At 38.9% G+C, this 27,724-nt stretch overlaps 2 protein-coding genes across 2 annotated transcripts in view; one reads left to right on the top strand and one right to left on the bottom strand.

Moving 5' to 3' along the window:
• LOC139741727 (cation channel sperm-associated protein subunit gamma 1-like) overlaps positions 1-9,778 on the top strand; it is a 32,731-nt gene extending 22,953 nt beyond the window's left edge. Inside the window, exons 8-13 of the mRNA XM_071652312.1 lie at positions 666-816; positions 1,302-1,461; positions 4,437-4,731; positions 6,598-6,796; positions 8,061-8,135; positions 9,669-9,778. Of these exons, the coding sequence (XP_071508413.1) occupies positions 666-816; positions 1,302-1,461; positions 4,437-4,731; positions 6,598-6,796; positions 8,061-8,135; positions 9,669-9,778 (990 nt within the window). The remainder of the gene's footprint in view (positions 1-665; positions 817-1,301; positions 1,462-4,436; positions 4,732-6,597; positions 6,797-8,060; positions 8,136-9,668) is intronic.
• A 7,388-nt stretch (positions 9,779-17,166) lies between these two features.
• LOC139741722 (ubiquitin carboxyl-terminal hydrolase 34-like) overlaps positions 17,167-27,724 on the bottom strand; it is a 107,726-nt gene continuing 97,168 nt past the window's right edge. Inside the window, exons 72-77 of the mRNA XM_071652308.1 lie at positions 27,180-27,303; positions 26,201-26,280; positions 25,747-25,890; positions 25,109-25,243; positions 24,031-24,424; positions 17,167-21,259 (exon numbers count right to left, since the gene is read on the bottom strand). Coding sequence (XP_071508409.1) covers positions 20,766-21,259; positions 24,031-24,424; positions 25,109-25,243; positions 25,747-25,890; positions 26,201-26,280; positions 27,180-27,303 — 1,371 coding nt within the window. The 3' untranslated portion in view covers positions 17,167-20,765. The remainder of the gene's footprint in view (positions 21,260-24,030; positions 24,425-25,108; positions 25,244-25,746; positions 25,891-26,200; positions 26,281-27,179; positions 27,304-27,724) is intronic.

Below are 27,724 nucleotides of genomic sequence, written 5' to 3'. Positions count from 1 at the left end.
CATGTTTTTGTGACATCATAGGTCGCTTGCTCTTATTTTTGAACTTAGTCACATGGCCATACATCATGTGACTTTTAGTTACTCATAGGATTACATAGTACTTTCACATCTAATGTAGATAACACTTGTAGTAAATGTGATATGCTGGTGTATTTAAAGGGTACAATGAATCTCATTAGAGGTTTACTTTTATACAAGAAGACTGTAGGTGTTTTCACAGGAATTGCTTGGTATGAAAAATGAAATGCCATCCTGTTATGGTGTTGTGGTGAATGGACAAGAAGATATTTGAGAGCATGTTATCATAATGGGCTTTATTTGTTTATTTCACTTATGACAAAAACAAACAAACAATGAAGTTTGATTCACCCTGATATCATTTCTCTTTCACCTGGCTTTCTCTAACTTTAAAGATACGCCAACATGTTAAATGACATGCATTCTTTGGTCTATCATCAGCTATGTATGTGCATGCATCTTATTGTGTAATCTCTGGGCAATCTATGATGATATATGTTTATATAGGCAATTTCCTTATAGGATAAAAGACAAAAACTTTGCCTTAAATTTTGGTTCTTGTGAATTTTACTAGTGAATGTTTTCAAAAGAGAGTGCATGAGTTTGCCAAGGAATTACAATATTTGCATTTTGCCTAATGGCATCAGGGTATCCACAGCATGGATGTGATGTTGGGCTGTCCACCCGGAAGAAAGCTCGTCTTTGACCTCAAGCTCAGCATAGAGAGCTTGAATGAACAGTTTATCTATGACTGTCCCATCAAGATGGAGGGCAGACCCTGTCTACATTACCATCATGGTGAGTGATGTAGAGATACAACAGGTTGGGCAATCAGACTGAGTAAATAAATAGTTCAAATTTGAAATACTTTGGGGGGGGGGGGTGAGGGAAAGGAGGAAGAGAAGGAGAAGGATTTGATGTTCCCTCTAGTTCCATTGTTTTGAGCCTTCTGATCTGCAAAGCAAGTGTGGGGTCTTTGTTGTGGAAATTTAAAACACATGCTATATGTTTTGTTTATGCTGCCTTATCCTTTTTGGGTTTTGATTTAGGTCTACTTCAGCTGCATGTGGACTGTACTGTGTTTATAGGAACAACAAAAAAGAAAAGAATAAAACAAAGTAAAGAAATGAGCACAGCTCTTGAATACTTGCTGCACTTAAAAAAAAAGATTACCATGTACATAAATACTCAGTAGTTGCAGTACAGTTATGCAAGCAGCACAGCTTCAGAGGATTGTCTTGCTCAGGAGATGTTGACTGATTCAGGTAAATTATTCTCTCCAGATTTTCGGCCATTGTTCAAGCTGGTTGACTTCACAACAGGAGAAGCGACTCTCTTCACTGGGATGTACACTTTAATGGTGCTCGGTGGCAGCTACATCAGTACAAATGATATCACCATTTTCAGCCCAGAGAATCAGGAGAAATATAACAACTTCAACAAGTATGACTCTCAGTATGTTATCATTCTGGCCTCCTAGGGGCTGTCTAAGAATTATAACTTATGTAGGGGCACGTTGTATAAGAAACATTTGGTTTTGTCTGGGGTTTTTTAATTACTGTGTCCAGCTATTAGCTCACTAAGCCTAATGGCTAGCAAGCGAGCTATTGCATGCAATCTGGCATGTGGTGTGCGTCATGCATGAACTTTTTCACGTTTTCATCGTCTTCTTGAAAATTAGCTGCTGGATTTTGACCAAACTTGGCAGGAAATACTAGAGGGGGGAAGGGATTATTGTTTGTATAGGTGATGGGGGAGGGGGCCTGGGTCAGGACCCAAATGGCCAAAATGAGGAGGGTGTTGCCAAAGGTGCCTGCCCACAATCCCTGTATCTCAAGAGTTTGGAAATAGTTTGTCTCAGGAGGAACGCCATGAAAACAAAGTGTGCTGCTCAGATGCATACGTGCACTTACGTACGTACAAACCGTTTCATACCAATTGCAAACTGTAAAAACCCTCGAGATGGCAAACAAAATATCAGACATGTAAAGAAAAAAAATGACCCATCATTGTGCAACTTTATGTTTGTAGTAACTTTAAAAAATGTCATTTAGCAAGGATAATCCCCTCCTCCTGCTGGAAACTGTGTGCAATGCTGCAGTACACAGTACTAGCTTTAATAAACCAGTTAATGGTTGAAATATTTCTCCAGTGTCATTTCCCAATGTACCTTTAAGAACACCCATACATTTTTATCTGTAAATTCTATTAGGTTTATATCATACAGTCAACCTCGCCTAAGTCGAATCTATTGGGACCGACCAAAACACTTCGACTTACGCGAAATTCGACTTCCGCGAAAGTCGCATCTTTTTCGACTTGTATTTCCTGACGAATTTTCATAATGCAGTGTCTTTTTATGCTTTTATTGGTCACGAAATTACAGTAGACAGTAGTAATATGTTGTAATTAGTTTGTTTGTTTTGTTTAAGTTTTAAAAAAGAATCCTGAAGCTCAATTATTGGACTGTGATAATCGAAATGTTGCACATGATATACCAAAGATCGCCAAACGAACACGGGAGTTCAGGGGCGTTGTCATTTGTTTAGGGATGTCGTTTTTACCTCGGCAAGAATTTCAAAACAATTAGATTTTTTGTGAACCTTTTCCGCACAATGAGTCATGATTTGGTCGTAATTTGTTTTCAAAAATGTCCTTAATGTCTCGTCATAGCGCAAGACCTTCGCCACGTGCGCGATGTTCACAAAATCTTTGTGAAACCCCGAACAGACCGTGAAGCTTCGGAGAATATCTCACGCATGTTTCGCGATATTTCCCTACGAATTTTTATAACGCAGTGTCTTTTTATGTTTTTATTGGCCGTAAAATTATATTAGACGGTAGTAATATGTAGTATTTAGTGTTCTTGTTTTGCTTGAGTTAAAAAAATCGTGAAGCTAAATTATTGTACTGCGATAATCGAAATGCGTTGCGTGTAATATGCGTTTTTTTACGTGGTCACGTCGCGAGTGGCAAAATCTAACATTCGCATTTTGGTCTGCAAAAATAGCCAAACGAACGCAGGAGTTCGGAGGCGGCGTCAATTGTTTACTTCAGCAAGAATTTCAAAATTATTCGATTTTTTTGCGAACCTTTTCCGGACAATGAGTAATGATTTGGTCGTGATTTGGTCTCAAAAATGTCTTTAAACTCTCGTCATATTATGTGCGAGACCTTCGTCAAACGTGCACGATGTTCGCAAAATCTTCGTGTAACCCCAAACAAACCCCCGAAACTTTGGAAAATGTCTTGTGTATGTTTCGCGAAATCCGCGAAATTCTTCCGATCATTTTACGACATAACTGCAATACCTGTTCATGTACCTTTTGAAACATTATCACAAATGTTTGGCGCATGTTTGATGTTAACGTTTTAACGCTCTACGTTTTCTGCAAGACAAAATCGTAGCATACTACAGTAGTCCATCCCCCCATCAAGCAACTATAATTTACACTGTATATGAAAACGAAATTTTTGATATTCAAAAAAAAATCCCAAAATACACTTTAAATTACTCCAATGCACGCTGAAATTATATAATGTGTGGGGGAACCTAGAAAAAAAAAATGCTTGTTAATTGTGGGGTAGCCTAGGTCATCAGAAAAAAACAGCTAACTAACGGTCTGCACACACACATGCAACGGAAAAATGAAAGGGAAAGAGAGGAGAAATACAGGAAAGAGAAAATCTTCAACTCAAGACAGCTATCAATCTCCTTGGAAACAGTATTCTCCAATGATTATTGAAAAGTTTGTGTGGTTGCATTTCCGACGCGTGTTTTTCGTTTACGTAACTGGCTGTATTTTAGCAAAAGTACACGCGACATTTACACATACATCATGAGAACTTGGCACAAACTGCGCACAAATGCGTGTTTTTGTTTTGTTTTTTGCTTTATTGTCCGAACACATTCGGATAAAAACTTCCGAATGTTGGATTTTGCTATTCATGTCCTTCGCAAATCGTTCGGTGCTCCTCACTGAGCTGCGAATGTTTGCGAGCGTAGCGAATACTAGGGAATTTGCAAGCAAATTTGTAAACAAATGCAGTCAAACTCACTGACTGTTTTCATTTTTGGAAACAGTTTTTGTTGTTGCAAAGAAATTTTCAACACCCTACGCTCGCAAACATTCGCCACTCAGTGAGATGGGTGGCTTTCACCGGATTGTGAGGATTTTTTTTTCTTCCTTTTCCTACACACCCTTCTAAAAAAAATAAATAACTCCTACAAGCAAAACTGAGAAAATAACGTCCCCAGTGAGCACACGTCAAAGGCTGCCTTTATAGCAGCACATACAATTATTTCATAAAAATTCTATATCATTACAGCTGTGATTTATGATATTTGATATCATTCAATCTGGTGACTGACATTATGTATTAATGTGTTATGTGCTAATCATAAACATTTTCCTTAGGCAAGGACAACGTATCTGGAAACCCATTGAGAAGGAGAGCATATCTGCGGGCAATGAATCGACTCCTGTGTATTCCCACACACACAACGGGGTCACCTGGATTTGTGAGCAGCACTCACCCTGTGCTGATGTTCCCATGCTCAACTTTCCCTACAGCCCAGAGTACTACTTCCTCATTGAAATGTCAACACTTGGGGTGGATACAGAGTCAACGTACTGTCACTACAGTTTGCAGTTTGTTGTCCATGTTCACGGAATGGATATCAGCGGGAATAAAGCTTTGGTCATTGTTGCTGTAAGCAAAAGCTAATTTTGCAAGTTCCAAAGATTTTGTAATAACAAAACAAAATATTCAAGCACTTGATATTGTATCAGCTTTTATTTTTGCAAAATTTGCCAATTTGCTAGGTTGGATCGCAAATTTAACAACATGCAAAAATGTCGCCATGTGCAAGGGTAATAGTGCACTTATGATAGCCTTGGTGTCCATTTGCAAAAATAACATCTCGCGAAAATGTCCGGGACCTCACATGCAAAAATATCTGTATGCAAAACGGCCTATACAGTATAACTATGTTTTCATAGGTAATGGGATACAGAAGTAAGAAATTTTGTGCACTATGAATTCATACAAAACATTAGAAAGATAAAGACATGAATTAGGGAAAAAATGGATTGAATCGCTGTTATAAATTTGGTAAATATGAACAAGCAACTCTAAGTGGGCAAAAGTAGTTATACCCCCGCCAAACGAAGTTTGAAGGGGGTATATAGGAATCAGCGGACGGTCGGTCGGGCGGGCGGTTGGTCGGGCGGTCGGTCCGTTGCAAATCTTGCGTCACGAACTACTTCCTCAGTTTTCAACCGATTCCCATAAAACTTGGCACAGATGTGTGCCTTGGGTTGTAGATGTGCAAGACATATTTTTTTACAGTACCCAAAAGTACGTTGCCATGGTAACGGCATATTATGGGCAAAAATGGGTACAAATCTTGCGTCGCGAACTCCTCCCACAATTTTTGATCAATTTTTATGAAATTAGGTACAGATGTTCATCTGAATATGTTAATGTACAAGACACATATTACCGCAGTGGCAAAAAGTGCGTTGCCATGGTAACGGCATGTTATTGGTAGAATATAGGGCAAAATGCTTCATGGCAAAACTGCTTCATCAGTGTTCTTCCAATTCTCATGGAATTCATATTGAATGTTTGTCTTAGGATATAGGTCAGCATGACACATTTCTTGACAGAGACAAAAAGTATGTTGCCATGGTAACAGCTCACATATTATGAGCCAAAACGATGGAAAATTTTGTGTTGCAAACTACTTCCTCAGTTTTTGTCCAATTTCCATGAAACTTGGTACAGATGTGTGCCTTTGGTTGTAGATGTGCAAGACGCATTTTTTGACAGTACCCGAAAGTACGTTGCCATGGTAACGGCATATAAATGGCAGAAGATCAAGGAAAGATCTTGCGGATTGAACTACTTCCTCTGTATTCGACTGAAGCTCATGAAATATGGCACACACATTGGTCTTGGTGGGAAGATGTGCAAGACATATTTTTTGGACATGTCGGAAGCTGCGTTGCCATGGTAACGGCATATTAATGGTGGAAGATCAAGGAAAGATCTTGTGGATTGAACTACTTGCTCAGTTTTTGACAAAAGCTTATGAAATGTGGCACACACAATAGTCTTGGTGGGAAGATGTGCAAGACATATTTTTCGGACGTGTCGGAAGCTGCGTTGCCATGGTAACGGCATTTCAATGGCAGAAGATCAAGGAAAGATCATTCCTTGGGTAAGACTGTCGTCACGGGGCGGGGGTATTAATCACCTTAAGTGATATTTCTAGTTTTTATGAGAAAAGAATCAGATAAAGAGGTTTTTGCACCAACAGAAAAACAAAAAATTGTAGGAATTCCAAGACTGTCATTTGTGTTGGGGGGGGGGGGGGGGAAACCAACCAGTTTATTTGATGTTCAGTATTGATTTCTGTTTTCCCCAATGTGGTTTCATGCTATATGTCCCTTAGTATGTGTAGATGTTTTGCTTCTTCTCAGAGCTATTGCTGTATCATTTGCAAGGCATACATGTGCAAAGTAGTCCTTTAATGAAGTAATTGGCTCTGCTCTTTCCATTTTCCATTGGCAGTGGTCATTTTTCGCAAGTGTTTTGATGGTTGCCATTTTCATCATCTGTAATTACGACAACAAGAAGTTGTGGAGGCGCATCCGAAGCACCTGCCAGACTACAGACCCACGGGTTAAAGTAGTACCTGTAGCTAGTGACTCCTCAGAAGAGGTGGAGCTAGAAGTCCACTATAGGGAGGGACTTAACTACCATCCGGCAGGTATGAGAACTCAAACTCACGTTTAGTTTATATTTTTGTGTTCATTATTAGGGGTGGAATTCTCCTTGCAAAGATATTTAATTGAAGTGACATTTGTTATATTTGACAACAAATGATGCAAGTTACTGTGGAAGTGACGTAACTTATACAAAAATGAACACATTAAAGTGAAAACATAGTTCTGGTAAGGGTCAAAGCGAGGCTGAGTTGTCCCTGAGTCCGAGTTAGCCTGACCCCGTTCTGAGATTGCCACTCCGACAAACCCTTTTGGTTAATATTTTGCATTTTCATCGTTACCCAACGAATATCTTGTCATTGCAGCATTATTTCATACATTTCTTAGGCATACATGTACATTTTGGAGCAAAATTCGACAATTCTGCAGGCGCACCAGAACTATGTTTTACCTTTAAAACGCTCTTGATCTCTGGCAAATGCATGGGGTTGTAGGTTTCATTTGGATGTACAATGCATGACAGTGATGTGTTGCAGTGAGTCCCATGTTTTCACCACACCAATTGATAACTTTGGAGTCAATCTGTGGATAACTCGCTCTTTACTGAATGCTCATTTCATTGTACTGTAAGGCAAGTAAGGCCCCCTTTCCATAGGACAGAGACCATTGGATATCCATAGAGAGGAAAAAAAAAATCAGCAGGATCTCTCGGCAGTCTCCAAGACCAACAAGAGGTTGTGTCTCGTGAAATGCACTGGAGATCCTTGAGAAACATCTAAAATTCTCAACAATCTATCATTAATTTTTGGCAATCTGTCATGCAATGCATGGCTGTTCCTTGATTTTTCACTGATTTTTGTTAAAGAATTTACCTGTTGTTTTCACTGTTTCGTCACTGGTTTTTAAATGATCTCTCACTGATATTTCCAATATGGTTGTGGAAAATTCTTAGATGGTAGATTAGCAGATGGCTCCGAGATCTTTAAGTGACTATAAGGAGACTTTTGAGTTCCCATAGAGAGACTGCTGAATATTCATAGAAAGCCACTTTACCATTAGAGAGGCTGTTTTGAAAATTGATGAAGACCAAGTCACCCATAGCATATGGAATTTCAATGCATGATCCTTGAAAAATCATGGAGGACTGTGGAAATCACAGTATAGAGCTCACTGTAATTCTGTTGAGAGATGTGTCAATTCCTTGGGACACTTAATGGTCTCTAAGCAGTCTTGGTTGTCTGAAAATGGAGATGTCATCACATAAAATCCAAGTTTAATATTTCTGCTTTCTTACCCTTCATTGAATAGATACATCTACTACCAGTACCGTCATTGAAACACTTCTAACTAATGATGAGGATTATCCAGAACTACCTAAATCAGGCAAGTTGGTGTCAACATGTTAATAAGTCAATACATTCAATTTGTGCTCACAGAGACATAAAACTAAGTGTTCAAATGCTTATGTTCACACACATGTATGTATTTGTGGTATAAAGGGAGTACACCTTCGGTTAACGTAAGTAATTCATTCTTTGTTGGCTGCCATAACAGGTCTGTCATTCAAGGAAGATTATGAGCAGCAAATGGAAACATATTTTATGTGCAATGTTATCTGCATAATATGAGTCATTAATATTATGACATGGTAGTCACAACTGCTTTGAGATAAAAACAAAACAAAACCCACTACTAATAATAATAATTAAAATACAGTCAACCTTGCTTAAGTCAACCTCACGTAAGCTGAATAATCACCTAAGTCAAAGGAATTGTTGAGTCCTCTTCTATTTATATTCCATTGATTCTAATCTCTCGTAAGTCAATTTTTCTCTAAGTCAAAGCTATTTCCTCAGTCCAAATAAATTCTGCTTAGGCAAGGTTGACTGTATACGTAACTTACATTGTGACAAATCCACTCAAGGTGCATACACACTATTATTACCCTAGTCACTGGATACATTATTTCCAACCAGCACTGAGACAGTGCTCACTCCCTGGGGAGTATTCCAGCCAGTCACAGCCATTTACAGGCGGACACATGCTGATCAACCAACATTCTCATCCTACTGGATGTAATAATGTAATAATGTAAGAGTATGTGTTTGTGGAAGAAACTGTAGACTTGTGTCACTTATTTTGGTACTGCAGTGCACTCCCGTTACAACGAACACGGTTATAACGAAATTTCGTTATAACAAAGTAAATCTTCTGGGCCCTGTTTTATGAAGAGTTATAATTGATTATAAAGTTGATTCCTATGGTAAGTCTATGGCAGCCTGTGTGGTAAGGAAATTTGAAATCGATTATATCTTTTGATAAAACGGGGCCCTAGTCCCAAAATTATCACCATTAAAGTCTATGGTACAAAATTCGCTTATAACGAACAAGGTTATAGCGAAATTTCCGTTATAACGAAGTCTTTTCCGAGCGCCACAGACAAAGAAAAACAAAAGAAATGTGCTCCGTTATAACGAAATACGAATTGCTTTCGAAAATACGGAGCGAAACAAGCATTTATAGCGTCTCTGCATTGGTGAACGCTTAACATCACTCTGTGTGTTTGCTCCTTGTGTCACGCACAGTTTCTGAGGGGAACTTGCGTTTATTATTGTAATACAGTTATCCCATCACATTTCACATAGCTTTCGAGTGTATGATGAGTATTCAGCAAACAGAATATGATATACGTACGTGGTTTCCTTGTTTTCGTTATATATTGTATTTGTTCGGTTATAACAAAATTTTGTTATAACGAAAGAAAACTGCCGGTCCCGAGCATTTCGTTATAACGGGAGTGCACTGTAATATTGTTTTTGATCTGTTCTTGAAACAGGAAGTTTTAGAGCAGACAGTGTATGATGTATTTGTTGGTATCAATGGTTGGCCTTTGTCCTTTCTCATACATATGTGCAGACTCATGCTATCAAATTGGAGGTGGTCCATCGAGTGTGAGGATAAACCAGCTGACACATCGGACTGTCTCAGGAAATATTTCAGCATCCATACACTCTGGCAAGACGTGATAAATGCTGCATTATGATGGTGGATATCCTGCCATACCCCTCCACTCTCTGAGATGTGAACTGCTGACATTCGATGTGAGTAAGATATCAGTCTATTTGGAGTAGCCATGTCACTCACTTGTTACTCTGCAGTGAGATGATGTCTGTCAAATGAGATGCTTCCATTCAAGGCAATCAGCACTTGGCATGCAGGATAACTCCCAGATCAACAGTTATCACCAGTGAAAAGTTGTGCTTTGTGTTCAGTTGCAAGGTCCACCACCTCATCCCTATAATTCAGCACTGATATATTAGGCAATGTTTTATGCACTTATCAGATTTCATAGAAAACCAGATGTCAGAGCTTTTGTTTGTTAATTTGAACTCAGTATTCATCATTGTATTTCCTCAGCATATTTGTGTATGTCATGCTCAACTGTGCACTCTGCTTTCTTGTTTGTTTGCCTTTCAATGGAATATATTTGTCATGAGGAAAAAAATTGAAGCAAAATACAATCACCTTATCATGCTTTGGCCTCCATAAGATGATGTTCAGTTCATGATTTCACATAGGTATGAACCAGACAAATTGTTTCCGCAATTTCACAGTACACCAACATCATTATAAACTTCATCAAAATTACAACAACTTAAAACCTAGCTTGAACTCTGAACTTTTCCAGAGACTTGCCTGGCGTAGCAAGAAATTATGCATGCCAAATGAAGCATGTGAAATGAAAGGCTCATCATCAGGCACTTTGGGCCAGAAACATCCAGTAATTTAATGAGGGGTACAAACCGTCAATTGCTCACACAGATATTGCTAGCCGTACCATCCATCATGGCAAAGAACTTTGATATGATGAATGAGTGAATCCCTTTTGGCATTTATGCCACATAAGAAGTACTAATCAAAGTGTTTTTACTTGATACATAGGTCTGTATGTACACATATGCATATTTTATTGGTGCACCAAAAAAAAAAGTCTTCGATAGGTTTCTAATTTCCTGTTTGTTCAAAACTTAAGAGAAGTGTTGATAAATTGCAGGTCATGCCTAGTAAGGACAGTGCCATGTTGAATGTGCTTGAACTTATAATCTCTTAATACTTTAATCCAGCACTTCACTAAACCAGGGCCGAAAGATTGTACTGATTTTGGAGTCAATTCAATTATGACTCAACAGAAGCTAATTGTATGTAATACTCCCTGTTACCAAGAAAAGAGCTGATGGGATAACATGTAGAAGAATGTAATTGAGAATGCTGAAGGAATAATTTCTTTGTGAGAGGGCAGCTTGGTTGTCAAATGTTCACACGCATTACTTAGGAAGACAACGATTCTTGTCCAAAAGTAGATTTCAAACAGTGGTTATAAAGCCCTTAGAAGCAAAGTATGCTTTGGTAGTATTATGAAATTTGCCTGGATCTCGAGTACTCCTGAAGCTTTGTAAAAGGAGGTGAACGGTGATGACAGAGTGACATCTAATTTTCTGAGCTGAAAATGATGTGAATGCAATAATTTCTATTTAGCACAATCACCATGTAATGCACCATTTCCCTTTTCTGTGATAACGAGGTAGAAGTTCTGATGAAATTTGTATAATTCATATAATTTGATACTGTGCATGATTAATTGTGGCAATACTGCGTATCGCAATTACAATGTACTTTAATACATGTATGCCATACTCATGTCCTCATATTCTGCTATTGTCAGGGCAATTTCAGTGAGGTTACAAACACTGTGTTAGAAGTGTCATTATTGGCAACATTTACAGTGAAACTTTGTTATAGAGTACCAAAGTGTGATGCCGTAGCCAATGCTCCACACAGACCACACTAACTCCCCCCCCCCCCCCCCCCCCCCCCCCCCCCCCCGATGGCCCATTCAGGCCACTAAAATCAATCTGAAAGTTGTGTGGCCCCAAAACAGAAATGTATTCGCTCAAAGTGAATAAAAAAAATGAAATCCATCTTGAGTGTTATGTGACAGATCGGGCCACCAAAGGATAGCTTGTTAGAAAATTTGGTAGCCCGACATTAATTTTTAGTGGCTTCTGGCCATCGGGCCACCGCTAATGTTAAGCCCGATCATAGCCATTCATTACTATGGAAACTGGTTCAACACAGCCTCACCTCACCGAAGTGTTTACGCTCGCACCTGATTCCAACCTGAGCAAGAACAAAAGGGTATGACATCACTTTGGTAGTGGTCAGTTACAGCAAAACCCTTTCAGAACAACATATTTTGCAGGTCCCCAACTCCGTTCATTTCTTTGTTTTCTATCCTGATATAATGTGAAAACTGATCTAACAAGGTAATTGTCCTAGTTTTTACATCATGGTTATACAGTGCACTCCCGTTACAACGAACACGGTTATAACAAAATTTCGTTATAACGAAGTAAATCTTCTGGTCCCAAAATTATCACCATTAAAGTCTATGGTTCAAAATTCGCTTATAACGAACACGGTTATAGCGAAATTTCCGTTATAACGAAGTCTTTTCCGAGCGCCAGAGACAAAGAAAAACAAAAGAAATGTGCTCCGTTATAACGAAATGCGAATTGCTTTCGAAAATACGTAGCGGAAAAAGCATTTATAGCGTCTCTGCATGGGTGACGCTTCACACCACTGTGTGTTCGCTCCATGTGCGTTTATTATTGTAATACAGTTATCCCATCACATTTCACATAGCTTTCCAGTGTATGATGAGTATTCAGCAAACAGAATATGATATATATATGTGGTTTCCTTGTTTTCGTTATATATTGTATTAGTTCGGTTATAACGAAATTTCGTTATAACGAAAGAAAACTGCCGGTCCCGAGCATTTCGTTATAACGGGAGTGCACTGTAACAAGGTTCCTCAGTACTGTTACTCAACCTTGCACAATGGATACTACCTCAACTTACTGACCACACATCCTGATTGCATCTTACTTGTGGGAAGAATTGATATATCCCTTTGAAACATTAGATATTGGACAGAGACTTGTTCTAAGATATCTATTGAATAAGTGTGTGATTTATTGTAAATATTGTGATTACGTACCATTGTACACTTTGTATATTTGATCCGATTATGTCAATTTCATAGTGAAATAAATTTTGTATTCTGTGCAGTTCTATGCATTAAAAATTTCGAGTACATGTCATTATGTTCATTAACATGTCAGGCAAGACTTATTTTACAAATTTCTGTCTAAGCTGGGCAGAACTGTTTGGCTCTTTTTTACAAGACTGTGACTTGTGAAATGACACAACAATATCCTTGTGGAACATTTAGCCGAGAGTTAGCATGTGTAAATGTGCTTGTAGTCGTGGTTCTGTTCATCAAGTGGACTTGCAGTTGTAAGTTGTAAAGTTTTGCAAATATCATGGCAACTAAGGAAAGGTTCAGGGCCAATTGTTTCGGACCAATTTCTTGCCATGCTAACATTTACTTTTATCCATTTGTCAGTAAATGTGAGGTTTACAAGGACCAATGATTTTGTCTGTGAAACATGCAGAAGGTACAAGTGGCCAGTCACTCAAACATGTTATTCAGAGCAGGTGCTTTTACCCATATGGTTTCAAATGGTAGAATTAAATGCCACTGGATCCTTCCCCCTTGTATAGGGTTGTTTATTGATGTCAAAGTTCTGTCAAAACCAAATATGTCACATTGTACTTCTAATTTTCATCTATATGGCAATGTTGTGGAAATGAATTATCTTTTACTTTTTTCCACTTCACAGAAGTATTGCAATTTACATTAACATCTTTGATCTTGCAAATAAAAGTTTGGACACAGCATTTCCAATGGAATGTGTTCATGCCAGTGTACATGCATTTGTGATTGCTAGTGTATATTCGTATAGGTTGTCCTAGCACAGGTTAAAACTATTGATAAATCACAAATGGAAGAAACATTTGATCCTGTTGCAATAAAGCGAGTTTATTCAATATACACATTTCATCTCAACACATATTCAAGAATGGCATGTGCAGTGCTTGTCAGTGTGCATACAGTATGGCAAAAAAAAGAGAAAAAGTTCAAGATCCCCTAAGGGAAATATATTACAAGGTTTCCAACACTAGACAGAGCTGTTGACTATTGGCATGGCAGATACTCAATACTTAATCCTTTGAAACACTGCAGAATCTCCTTAAAAAACACTCTTCCCCCATTCAAGATACTTACTACAATGTATTAGGTGTTCGCAAGCAGTTTATGATTCAACACGTAACATCCACACTGCTATGCTACCACCTGTGCTTCAATAGATATTTGTGCTATTAAATGAGCTAGTGCTACAAGTGGCTTACCACTCTTAGCAATAGAATACACTTAGATAGCTGAACAGAAATACTTGTACTTAGATGAAAGTCATTAGGGTATTTGGTGTACAGTCAGTGTCATGTTTGCCTCTCCACATGCTATGCAGCTTAAAGTAATCACATAACATTCCAGTTGTTTAGACAATGGAAGTTCAGAGCTCTTCTAAACAGGCAACATTACATCATCTCTATAATCACATATTGCCACTGTGATCAATAAGGAATATAACCAAAGGGTAGATTTCATTAATACAAAGACCTCAAACAATGAAATATAACATCTTGTGGCAATCATAAGAGGATGGTAACTTGCTGTACCAGAACTTGGTACCTGTAATGTTACAAAAATGGTGTTAAGTTTAGCCAACAGATTTCTATCTCTACTTGCATAGTTACATTGCTGATGAAGTAAAAGAAATTTCTTCTTCTTTTTTTTTTTACATCACAACAAACCTGGATGGCAAAATATCCCAAAGGTCACATTGCATTCTTTACACCTTCACTTGCACTTATTTCAATTTTTCCTAAAAGCTATTACTCTGTCCAACATTCCACAAAGGTTCCAACACTCGCAAACAACAGTGCAGGCTAAACGTCATCAAAAGTATATATTTTGCAAGGATTAGTGGGCTGGAAAGAGATGACACCTAGAGTAAAACTGAAAGCTCAATGGATAATACATTGTTTCAAGTAGAAGGACTCCTTACACTGTATCTTTACATATTTTATATGCCATATCAAGGCTACATTCAAGGGCCTCCATACTTTTCAGTTTCCATACCCTAGTGCCTCTGTCTGTCCTATGGCCAATTACACTGAATGGCTTGACTCCATTTAGCCATAAAGAGTAAAAAATTCATTTTTCACATGCATTGCAGAAATCATTCTATAGACCTGTATTTCCACATTTGCAAGGAGTGAGGCTGTATGAAGACTAATAAACACAGTGAAAGTAATCTGACAGTACGTGGGGTTTCCTGTGTACATAACTCGTGATGTGTGTGACAGTTTCACACTTAGATTCACATCAGTCATTACCTCTTGATTAACCCCTGATACATGGAGAGTGGTAGGAATCTAACTACCAAGGTATATCTTATTTAATTTCCTGGTTTTGCCTTAAATACACTAAAAGTTCATTTACCTGGTACATTAGCATATCTGAAACTGGCACCAAACACATGTGCAAGGTGTGAGGAAGACATAGAAAACTAAACCAGGTTTATGCTTTTGCATGGCAGTAAATTTTGGAAACTCATTATACAACTGTAAAATAGATTTGGCCTACAGCAGTAGGGAAATATGCATGCATAAAATCCACTTTAACTCACTTCTCATATCAATAACAGTGTAATAGCTCACTTTGTGGTGCTTGAAACTCGGCTGGGAATGAGTCTAGAGAACACATTTATAAGCAGGGTGTTATACAAAGACCAGAAACCTTTGACCATGTTTAAAAATTACAAAAGAAACCACCTCTTTCCATCCCCACTTGTGGCTTTCCATCCCCACTTGTGGTTTGGGTCAAAGGAGAAGGTACATCTGTGTCTATACAAGCCCAGATCCTGTTCTGCCTGCTCACTTAACAGCTTGATACACCTGGTTCTCTAGCAGCACTATGCACAAACATGCCTAAGTAGAAAATACTCTGCAGAGCGACATGCAAACTGAAGACATTTTGAAAGCAGCATTCATACACCCAAAGCTTGTATCAATGTGCTTTGAGTTATTTTGGGGGCCTGGAATGTTGCACTATTAACCTTCAAAAGAACATAGATATTACTTGACATGGATGTCAAAAACCAATTCTCTCACTTGCTGCACTGTACAGGTCCACACCATGAGCTTCTGTATAACAATGTCTGACTGCAAAATGTTATCTGAACAAAGAGATACATACACCTGAAGCATTGAATCACTCCAGTGGTTGCCATCATTATTATCAACATCAATTGTAATGCTTATCTAGTACATGATAGTGTGAGCACAGAATGGAGATACCTACATATTGAACGCAAACTTCATAGTGGTTTACAACTCGCCACACATGTTCACAGAAAAGCTCATGTTCAGGTGAAATATACAGAGCACAATCTTAATCTTATACATCTGATACAGTCATACAGACAACAAGAACAAGAACAACAACAACAAAAAGACATGGTCATTTGAGCTTATCCAAGCATTATCATACATTTCCTGCTCAAGTGTTCCATTGCCATACATGACCCACCAACCAGAGGAGAGGACGAAACACACCTTCCTCCAATGTAAAACAGATACTCTCTAAGGCACATTAAACTTATGCATTGCAACCATCTGTGACTCTAGTCTTGGACACAGACATTCACCTTAAAAATTCACACATGTAGGCCAATACAACTGATTTATTGGCAAAACAATGCAACTCTCATAAAGATGTGTTGTAGAAAATAAATGACCAAAAACAATGATACTATCCTCCATGCAATGGCGTCGCATGATGAATGCTTCTCACGATTCTGTAGGCATTTCAAAGATGGCAATTTGCCTGTCTGCAGTGGGTGCTTGGAGTCAATTTCACCAGCACATCTGACTAATTAAGTGAGCTCAGAGAAGCCATGCTATTGCTTACCAAAGTCACCACACATCACATGTTTGTTCTCATACCAGGTGATATAATACTCTGTACAATCTGGCAACAGATTCCTACACTACCTAGTCTTCTTTTTAACAGGAGAAAATGACATTGATGCCAACTGGCTACATGGAGAGAGCAGAAAAGTATTTTCTTCGGTAGGACCATGCTGGACCCTGTGATTGCAAGGCTATATATAGCCCGTCTTTCTGGTTGCAATGTAGCATAAACTATTCTGACCCACCCTTGGGGCTTTATAGTATCAAGAGCTCTGTTTAAGCCTTCTCCAGCATCATTTGCATCATTTAGTACTATAACAACACAACTGTGAGGACTCAATCTTGATCAGTCTTCCAGTGGCAAACATCCAACTTTCATGTGTTTTAACTTGAATGCCCTCTTTTGCACCCCCATTTTTTTCTTTGTCAATATCAATTGGGGGGGGGGGGGGGGGGGGGGGTTGTCCTATCACTTCCAATCTATAGAAGATTTTAAAAGATTAAGAAGGAGCTGAAAATTTAAAAGTTTATTTACACACAACAGACAAAGGACAATGAGTGATTGCAATAGCTCACTCGAGTTTTTTGATAAGGTGAGCTAATAAAGGGAGACACACAGTTTTCACTTTCTGTGCATTTTCTGAGACAACCTTCAGAAAAATACTGAGCACAAAATTTCCCAATTTTCCATAATATCTACTATGTTTGTTGACTTTGACTTACTGCATTTCTTAATCTCTTGTGCACTTAAGACCACTTCTGTCTTTAATAAGTATATTTTCTTTAAACTGTACTACAAAGTAAGGTATTTTTGCAGCATGAAATCTGCGCCAATTGGAGCCGACAGTCTCTTACACTGCGTGAAATTTTCACAAATTGCCACTGGCATTCAATGCATATAGTGTAGACAAGAACTTTCATGTGCTTTTTAATTTTGTGAATCTTGGCTCTCATAAAATTCGCGCAATCAAAATGCACACAAATATTTCTTATTTTACAGTATATCTGGTATTTAGATTTGTTACCATTTCTATAGTAAATTTTTGTGAATACAAAGGGACAAACTATGTATGACTGGAGAGCTGGGAGTCTTGAAAATTCAAAAGTACAAATCAGAATAGTTGATAAAATGGCATTTATATCAGTCTTTTTATGATAACAAATTACACCAGATTAGAATCCATACTACTAGTCTATGAGATGAACTCATTTGTGTTAATGTAAACTAGTTGCTCCCTCCTACATTCTACAACGGCTGGGCAATATGAATTGTGATTACATGGCTGAGAATCCATGTGGCACTGCGGAATTAAAAGTACATACACTTCACTTTACCTCTGACCACAACTGACATGATAATTTACTAACTTTCATGCTGTTTTGGTGTATGAACATCTTTCATAGAAATGCCATTTGTGTTTGACCAAAGTTCTCTCTGAGAGCTGTCTTTGATAGCTGGCCTACCATGTGCAGTGCAGACTGTAAAAATGATGCATTAAACAAAAATGGAGAGATTTAGCTTTTAAAATGCTTTAGTGCTGCATACATTCAAAAATCAGAAAAGGGACACAAGGACTCACTGGAAGATGGAAAAATAAATAAACAGAAACAAGAACCAAACACTGTAAAGAAATTAATGCATGCTAATAGTTAAGCACTGAGCATGCCTCACACATGTTTCAAGCCACTAGGAACACCAGCAGATAATAAAAGCAGTACTTTTCTTTCTTTCTTTTTTTTTTTTTGCAGCAGGCTCACCATTTGCATATTTTCACCTGATGTAACAAAGATCGTTCAAGTTTGCATCCCATGGAGAGAAAAAAATAAAATAAACCAAACCAGAAAAGCCACAGCTTTCTTACTGCACTGGATACAATGTACATTACAAAGAAACGTCATGTCACACCAAAAAGTCAAATGGAGCATCTGAGTCAGAGACCAAAGAGGGAAAAGAAAACAAAAACAATGAGCTTTGACAGAAAACTTTCTGTTTGAGTTGTGTGATGATACATCACATAGAGTGTACAAGCCTGATATCTACTATGACATTGTGCTGACAAGACAGAGCTGTAGCTGTCATCATGCAGACAAAACAGCAAGTTGGAAGTGTGCATGCAATATCTCAGCTGTTAATGGTTAATGGCAATGTCCTCATGCTACGTGTATATGGTTCAAAATTTGTACACAACAAGATGAAGCTGTACAGCCTTTTCACGGTTTGAATGTGCTGCATTCTTGCCAATCAAGCAAACTAGAGATTTACAAAACATTGATCACATTAAAATCTTAGCACCACAGTGGATATTTCACAACAGCAAAGAATTACTAAAACAAAACCAATGGCGAACTGTCATGGTTATTTGACTGATGCTGTGTACTTAGGAATATATCATGGCATTAGCATAGCACACTTGCAATCCCAGCTTCTGCTTGAAGTACATTACCCTCAACAACAGTGAAGTTAAGGTGACTGCAATCTCATGTATACCCAATATTGAAAAGATATCTTTTCACCAGCTTACTTAATAAACATCTACAGGCAGATCTAGAATTACAGCAGAGTTTTCATCATGACATTACATATTACATACTGCTTTCTCATTCATCGTGTATTAATAGAAATAAAGTAATCCTGGGTACATATTTTGTTTATGATTGTCACTTACTTTCTTAAAAAGTTACACAAACAAAATAGGGCCTTACTCACGTCCAATGTGACATTGTATCTATCCTGTACTAACTTTTTCACATCTTGTCTCTATTTTTGTACATTAACAATTTTTAGAATGTGTAGCTTGTTTTACTGTAATCAATTTGTTTCAACTCAAGAAATGAATGGAAAGGATTAATTGAAACTGGGTAATTGATTTTCCAGTGTTACAAACATGCAATAACCTTACAGATCTCAAAAATTTTCCGTATTGTTCCAGTTGAATAATGATAATAATATAGTCCTATAAAATAGGGGCAAACTTTTTCAGTGGTAGCATTTTTCTTCAAGAAGGCCATGTCATCATTATAACTTCAATAATTACCAGGTAACTCTTAATACAAGTAAGTAATGAAGGATGCTTTGAGTACAAAATCTTATCAACGAATGAGGGCACCAGGTGGGATTTGAACCCATAATCTCTTCCTTACCAGACCACACACTAGTCCACTTATCACGGGTCTCTCACTGCACTTGAGACCCTCACAGATTGTTTGGGCAAAGAAACAATGTCACTAAGCACACTGGTGAATTAATTGAAGCAAATCAATAGGAATTCACAATTCACAATTCAATTTTGGCAGCTTACTGATCTGCAATAGCGGTATTGAGAGAAAAACTAAATCAAGGTGTTTGGACAGTGGACTGGTGACCACTTGGACATGTTGCTACACTTCACCAATGACATTACTTTACCAAACAATGATTGACTGAATAATCTGTGTACATCACGCAATCACTGACACAGAAAAAAACTGTCCTCGAATGGCATTATAAATCACTCCTTTTTTTTCCCAATAAATCAAAGCCATGTCATTGTAAAATGTCCATACATTTCTCCCTCTCTCAATTTAGTTTTGTTTATTTCAAACCACAGCAGAATAAAATCATCCCCACTTAATCTGTAAATACGGATCAGAGAGTATACATTGACTTTCAATTGTACAGCAACCAACAGCATATTGCAATAGTGTTGGCTGGTCAAACATTGCCAAAAAAAGAGAATTTGACAAATAAAAATGAAAACAAACATGTGCACACAGCTGATTTGACATTTATTTCAAGACATCTAGCATTCCATAAGAAGAATGACGAGTCAGTTTACATGTTCTCCCTATGGATATGGAACACTGACTGACCAAACACAGCACCTGGGTGTATTTCCATCACATCTACAAGTTGTATGTAGCATTCTCAAAGATCCTCCTGTTCAGAACATTTCTGCTGCATTCCTCAAACAGCATCACAGAGTAGAATATGCCCAAACACAGACAAAGTACACTTTCTTGCTTGCATTGTGCAGTTATGAAATGCTGTCTGCTGCTGTGACCAAGTCATGCAGACCTGGTGAGGTACTGCTATGATTTTTCCAGGAGGCTAATCAACATCTCCAGACTCTTGATGAGAGCACCAATCTGGTCTTGTTTCCTCCCCTTCTGTCCCACCAGCCTCGAGTCCTTCGTAGCCAGTATCGACTGGACACCAGCCTTACCACCGGAGGATGAGGATGAGTGGTCTGGAAGTTCTGTTGGAGAGCGGGGCGAAAGAAGGGGAAGGGAGGGATTCAGACTCTCTTCCGCCCCCTCCTCCTTGTCCAAGGGTGGACACACAACATTGTCATCCTTTTTGTCCTCAGGAGCAGATTCCTGGACAGGTCTGTTAGTTTTCCACCCCCTCTCTTCCTTGATGGTGCCAGATTTGGGCTTTGGGCAGTCGCTTCCTTTGGCATCTTTTTCAGAAGTCCTGTGAACTCTTGTTTTGACACGGTCCTCCTGTGCTCTTTGAGATGTTTTGACTGCCTCATGACTGGACTCCTGGCTTAACCGTCTTCTCTTACTTGGGATACCTTCGTCTATCAAAACACATAACATTAACCATAACACAAATCATGACATCATAATAATGATCAGTACAAATTTTTACCATCACTATGCTAGCCATGTAGAATGTCTAGAGTACTATTTTTCTTCATCACTACACAATGCCACATACTTGATTTTGTCTAGGCAAAGAGAATATCCCAGCATATTTCCTTCATTTTCTTTTGTCTTGCAGTGAATTTACAACCACTGCCACAAATACATAATACACTGGACAGCAAAAGAAAGTACCCACTTCTGTCAAAGGCTGCACACAAAAATTCACCACCTAGAATTTAACAATTTTTGTACACAGGTATGCTGCAATATCCATTAGTAATCACATACCCAATAGCAAGTGATTATCTTTATTACAAAGAAGAAAAATGACGCACAGCATCTTGGTCGCTGAATCAAAAGTCACAAAATGTAACAGAATGAGCATTACAAGCCTTTCAGGACGTGGCATAATTCTCCTGATGGAAGCTGGCTTAGACCAGAGTAAAGTAATGCCCAGATTAAAGAGCTAACTGATTTTATTCTAAGAATTAGCATAATCATGAAGGACAGCATCCCTAAATACAGAATACATTCATTAACATCATTTTGACAAAACAGGTGTTCACTTTGATATGTTGGTTGTTTAAAAATGTTATCCATTCAGTGGCCTTTTTTGCATGGTGGAAAGTGCTGTTGTGTGGGACTTTTGATTCAATGACCAAGATGCTGTGCATGTCAAGTTCTTCTTTGTTATGAAGACATGCACTTGCTTATGTGCATGTGATAAGTAAGGGGCATTGTAGCACACCTGTGTACAAAAATTTTATATTTCTAGGGGGTGAATTTTTGTGTGCGGCCTTTGACAACAGTGGGTACTTTCTTTTGCTGTCCAGTGTATTTCAGATAAGGCAACAAATTTTGGTCTTAGACTATCATGTTCAACAAACTGAGCTTTAAACATTGTTACAGAGATTTCACAGGACAGTTTAGTTGCATGATTAGATACTGAAAAGACAGTAATTCCAAATTATGATAATCTTTACTTCATCATATGCACACAATTACGCAGTTTCACACAAAACTGCTTGCATTAACACTTTTCTTTCCTTATCTCTAAAGTCACAATGACAAGCTGGGTTGATACTGCTTGCCAAGTATTTCTTATCACCTGAGGCAAACCACTAGGGGTCATCAGTCACCTGTTTTCTGATGTGTGTACATGTGCATGTGTAGCAGACCACTTGAACAGGTTGCACCCTACTCTCTGTGTGGAAGTGAGGAGGGATCTTTGATGTGTGTGAGTTGAGACTCCCTCATACATGGGACCTCCATTTCCTGTCCTATCCAAAGAACAGCGTGTTTCCCTTTAACTAGCCAGGAGGGTATGTTCACACACCTCCTTGCTCAGCTGTACTCGTACGAGACTCAACCCGTGCTGTTCTACTGCAAGGGAAAAGTGCTACCGACTGCGCCGTCTCACTGTCACCACCATTTACATTTTCTTGGTCCACAAGAGAAATGGTCAAATCTGTTGATATCTATTTATTGTAGAATCAGGAGATCCACTATAAAAGTGACAATAACTCTGGATAACTATTGTACTGTGATTGAAAGAGAGCTATTTGAGATGGAATGTGAGAATTGTATGACAACGCTCTTCGTTAGAAATATGAAATAAAAAACCCTTCCAACCACCACCCCCCCCCCCCCTACCCAAGAGGGGCACCCCTGGATCTCCTATGAACAAACTTGAAACTACAGTCATTAATGTACTCACTCATAGTATTATCTCAGCTCTATATATAACTTCTGATTCTAGAGAAGATTTATAAAGATTCCTTCATTTGGGGGATTTGGGACCCCTGGGGGCCCCCTGGGTGGGGCATGGTGCCCATTTTAACAAATTGAGATCCTAACCCCCTAGGGATGCTACCTGCCAAGTTTGGTGAAAATAGGTCATGGGGTTCTCAAGAAGAAGATAAAAATGTACAATTTAGGCCCCATTAGGACCCCTCCTCACCCCCTCCCTCCCCTGGGTCCCAAGGGGGGCACCCCTGATTCTGCCATGAACAAACTTGAAACTACAGTCATCAATGTACTAACTCATAGTATTAACTTAGCTCTATCACTTCTGGTTCTAGAGAAGAAGATTTTTGCGGATATTCCTTAATTTTGGGGGGTTTGGGCCCCCTGGGGGCCCCCTGGGTGGGGCATGGTGCCCATTTTCACAAATTGATTTCCTAACCCCCTAGGGATGCTACCTGCCAAGTTTGGTGAAAATGGGTCATGGGGTTCTCAAGAAGACGATGAAAATGTACAATTTAGCCCCCATTAGAACCCTTCCCCACCCCCCTCCCCTGGGTCCCAAGGGGGGCACCCCTGATTCTGCCATGAACAAACTTGAAACTACAGTCATCAATGTACTAACTCATAGTATTAATTTAGCTCTATCACTTCTGGTTCTAGAGAAGAAGATTTTTACAGATTCCTTAATTTTGGGGGGTTTGGGCCCCCCTGGGGGCCCCCTGGGTGGGGCATGGTGCCCATTTTAACAAATTGAGTTCCTAACCCCCTAGGGATGCTACCTGCCAAGTTTGATGAAAATCGGTCTTGGGGTTTTCAAGAAGAAGATGAAAATGTAAAAAGTTTACGCACGACGCACGACGGACGACGGACGACGGAAAAAAGGTCATCAATGGGCTTTCAGTATATAAGAATATAGTATAAATGGCAAAAGGCATGGTTAACTAACTTGCACACATACCTGTGTCTCTTTCCTCTTGATGAGGATCCTTCTTCTCATCCTCTGCACATTCCTGCATCTTTCCTTCCTTCTGTCCATCCCCTCTTCCTTCCTTACTGTGCTGTGCTTTTCCTTTCCTTCTGGACAGCTTCCCATCATCTCCCTTCATCGTTTTGGCAACCTCTGGTCCAGCATCCTCCTCCACCTCAAACTCCTCAGATGAGGAGGAGGAACAAGAGGAGGAGGAGGAGGAGGAGGAGGGTGTCTGGTGCTTCTTGGGCGGTGGTCGCTGCCTTGACAGGCTCGGCTGGTGCCTCTTGCACACCTCCTGGATGTGTTTGAGGGCCGGCAGGAGGGCAGGATTCAGCTGCTGGGGTTGGACCGAAGAGAACATCTGGAGGAGGGCCCTCAGATCCTGCAGCGAGGTGGAAAGTAGCAAGGTGTAATGCTTACTCCCTGCAAGCAACTTCTTCTTGTGATATGGATATGATCAGGGGCATGACAAACTCATATTCCCTGAAAATACTGCTTCTGCTATACAAAAACTATGAACAAAGGTGACTGGAAAAATAGTAGACTCTATTTCATTACAGTATAAGCAGGCAAATGGTACAGGGTTAATATGACTCTCACTCTGGAGAAGACAAAGTCTGTGGAGCACTACAAAAATTAATATTACTGGTACAGAGTAAATAAAAGGAACTATTGCTTCACCACATGTAAGATTTTACAGCAAAATGGATCATAATTTTCCTTCTACTGCATACAGTCTTTAATAATCATTTCAAGAGTTGTATGCACTTTTTCATTACCTGGGCTGTGCACATTGTTCTCTGTATATGTCTGGGTGCCAAGAGATATTCTGTCAACATTGGTCTTACTACATGTAAGAGCCACACTTTTCTTCATAGGAAAGCAGACTTATGGGTGTCAAATCTTACCTATGAGTGCATTGCCATGGCTACAAAATCAACCTCTTAATAGTACAATTGAAAAACATTTGCACACTGCCACATTGTTCAATCCAGAAATTATTTACCAATAAGAAAGATTGTTATAGAGAAGTCCAATTTCCATACCAATAAGATGCTGCACTTACCCCGTTGAGTTTGTGAGCTGCAATGGTCAACTGGTGTCTGTCATATCTATCTACATCGTCTCTTTCCGCCATCACACTGTTGCATATCGTCTTGACTACCGTGTCCCAGTTATTGCACAGTACATGTTGGTATACCTGCAATGTTCAGTCAAATAATTGTATCATTTTATTTTCTCATTCAGTCTTTTTTTTTTAAATCTTTTTGCAATTGTACACCAAGGTTTAGGTTAAGACAGTACTTTCTGTACATTTTGAAGTCAGAGAAGACAGGCACTTCTCCCTAAAATGTTGTAATCAGGGTAGAAAACAAATAATAGAGTGAATTATGATTGGGAGAAAAATGTCAAAAAGAGAGCCAATACAATTCCTCATGGTTATTTTGACAGTCAAAAGCTTCCACAGTATTCAGTTCAACCCTGAACTTACTGTGTTTTAATGTCATGTAGATACATGGAAAAAAGCAAGAAACATAATTCATATCTATGGTTCAAGTATAAGATGATGCATGCAAGCACAAAAGGTAAATCCAAGAAGTGGTGTATAGTATGAGTGTAGAAATGGTATTCTTCCAAGCCTCCCTCACTTCACTTGAGAGACAAACTATGCACCAACAAGCACACTGCAGTGCCATTACGTACCCTTGGGAAGAAGATACACAGAAAGGAGGTGACGTGTTGGTTGTTGAGAAATGTGCGTTCATCCAGGAGGATACTCTCTATGTAGTCATGGAAGGACTGCATGCTGCACAGCAGCTGTATAGGGTCTCCACCCTGTGACATACACTGGAAGGAGAGGCAGGAAAAGGGGGAAATCCCTTTCTGGTAAATATTACACTGCTAACAGACAACTTGTTAATTTCTACAGTCATTCTCTCAACTGTCGATTGCATTTGTTAGGTAGTACTAAGTAAATTAATAAAATACAGAAAAGAAATGATATAGTTTCATTATTAAAAATCTGTTGACATTTTCAATATCATAGAAAATAAAGTGAGTACATTGTTTTCACTGGCAAGTACAAATTGGTATGATTAACACATTTCGCATATCTTTTAAAACTTTGAATATCAAATAATTGGTGATGTTACCACACCTGTGTGTTGTAGATTGTCTTCCAGTATTTGGCAAACCAGTCCAGTTGTAGGGGAATTCCCTCGTAGGCTACCAGCACACCTTGTAAAGAAAAAATACATCAGTCGTTGACAGATTTGTCACTGTACTGATACACAGTCAATCTTGGTGCAGTCCCTTGATGATATTTGTACTTAATATTCCACAGGCTTTGCTCCGTTGCAATGAGTGTCTGTTTACGTGTAATGGGTTTTGGGTACTCACTGCATGCTTGCTGTTGCACAGTTTATATACAAGCTGAGTGACCTCAATGAGTGTGTTCAAAGTCAATTCTGTAGAGTCCTTGATCTTGTCGCTATTATCCCCCGGCAATGTTTCAATGTGGATTTTAAAAAAAATGTTATGGCTGGCAGCATGTAAAGACCTTCCAACTCTAATATTAAGGACTCTCTGTCTTATCTCTCACATTGGGCAAAAACCCCTCTGTTTGGATATGAGGATTGCTTTTTTACTTGACTTCAATATTGATTTCTTGAACCTGAAAATTATCATATCTTAGGCAAGTTTCCTGACATACTCTTTTGTCGTATCACAGCATCATCACAGTGACTGCTGCATGCGTATGTCAATATATGCACTCTTGCCATATTGCGCCTACTCCACTGAGGTGAACTCGGATATGACAAAAGGGTGTACATACATTTCAAACTGTCATTCTTTCATTTCTACAAAAATCTTTCTGGATTTGTTTTGAGGGACAAACCTGTACATCACTAAATATTCGTTCCAATGTCGACAACTTTTTGCAATCATAAACTGATTGAACAAAGAGTAGATTTTCAACTTCGATTATCTACGAATGCCCTTTTACAAAGATACAGGTATTGTACACCCCTTTCAGTATCATAGACGAGGAATGAATTATAACAGGAATGTATTAAGAGAGAACTGAATCAATGAATCAGATGCTGACACTCTGGCGACGAGGCTGCAAAACTTACTGAGTCCCACTATATCCTCCGTCAGCATCTTCTGTTGCAGGGCTGCATAGCACAGAGCCTCAATCAGGTTGTGGTATGGTCCAAAGAAGTCAAGCAGGGCTTGGTCATACTCTCGGTCTGCACCCTGAGGATTGAATTGAGTGAGAAGATTGTCAGAAAGGATGGTTGTTACCATCCTGAAGACCACTGACACACATCAACAGGGATTGAAAGCTAATATGAGACTGGAATCTAACCTGTTCCAAAGAAGGTTCTGAAATCTCCAGAGGTTCCAAGGTTCCCATTGATAATGACTTCTTGATGCTACCAATCCATTAACATTGATTGACTCAATGGTTCTGAAATCTCCAGCGGTTCCAAGGTTCCCTTAGGTAATGACTTTTTGATGCTACCAATCAATTAACATTAACTCAAAAACAACAACAACAACAACAACAAAAACCCTGAATATCACTGTCACTGCAACATAGTTCACTACAACATAGTTCATTTCTGTTGCCTCCTGAAATACAGCATATAGTCAAAGGTGAAAGGTGACATTACTC

This window comes from Diadema antillarum, unplaced genomic scaffold (assembly GCF_040938485.1).
Source record: "Diadema antillarum isolate AM-2024a unplaced genomic scaffold, OU_Dant_1.0 seq00000947_RagTag, whole genome shotgun sequence".
NCBI lineage: Eukaryota > Metazoa > Echinodermata > Echinoidea > Diadematoida > Diadematidae > Diadema > Diadema antillarum.
This window is presented reverse-complemented; position numbering and strand designations above follow the sequence as displayed.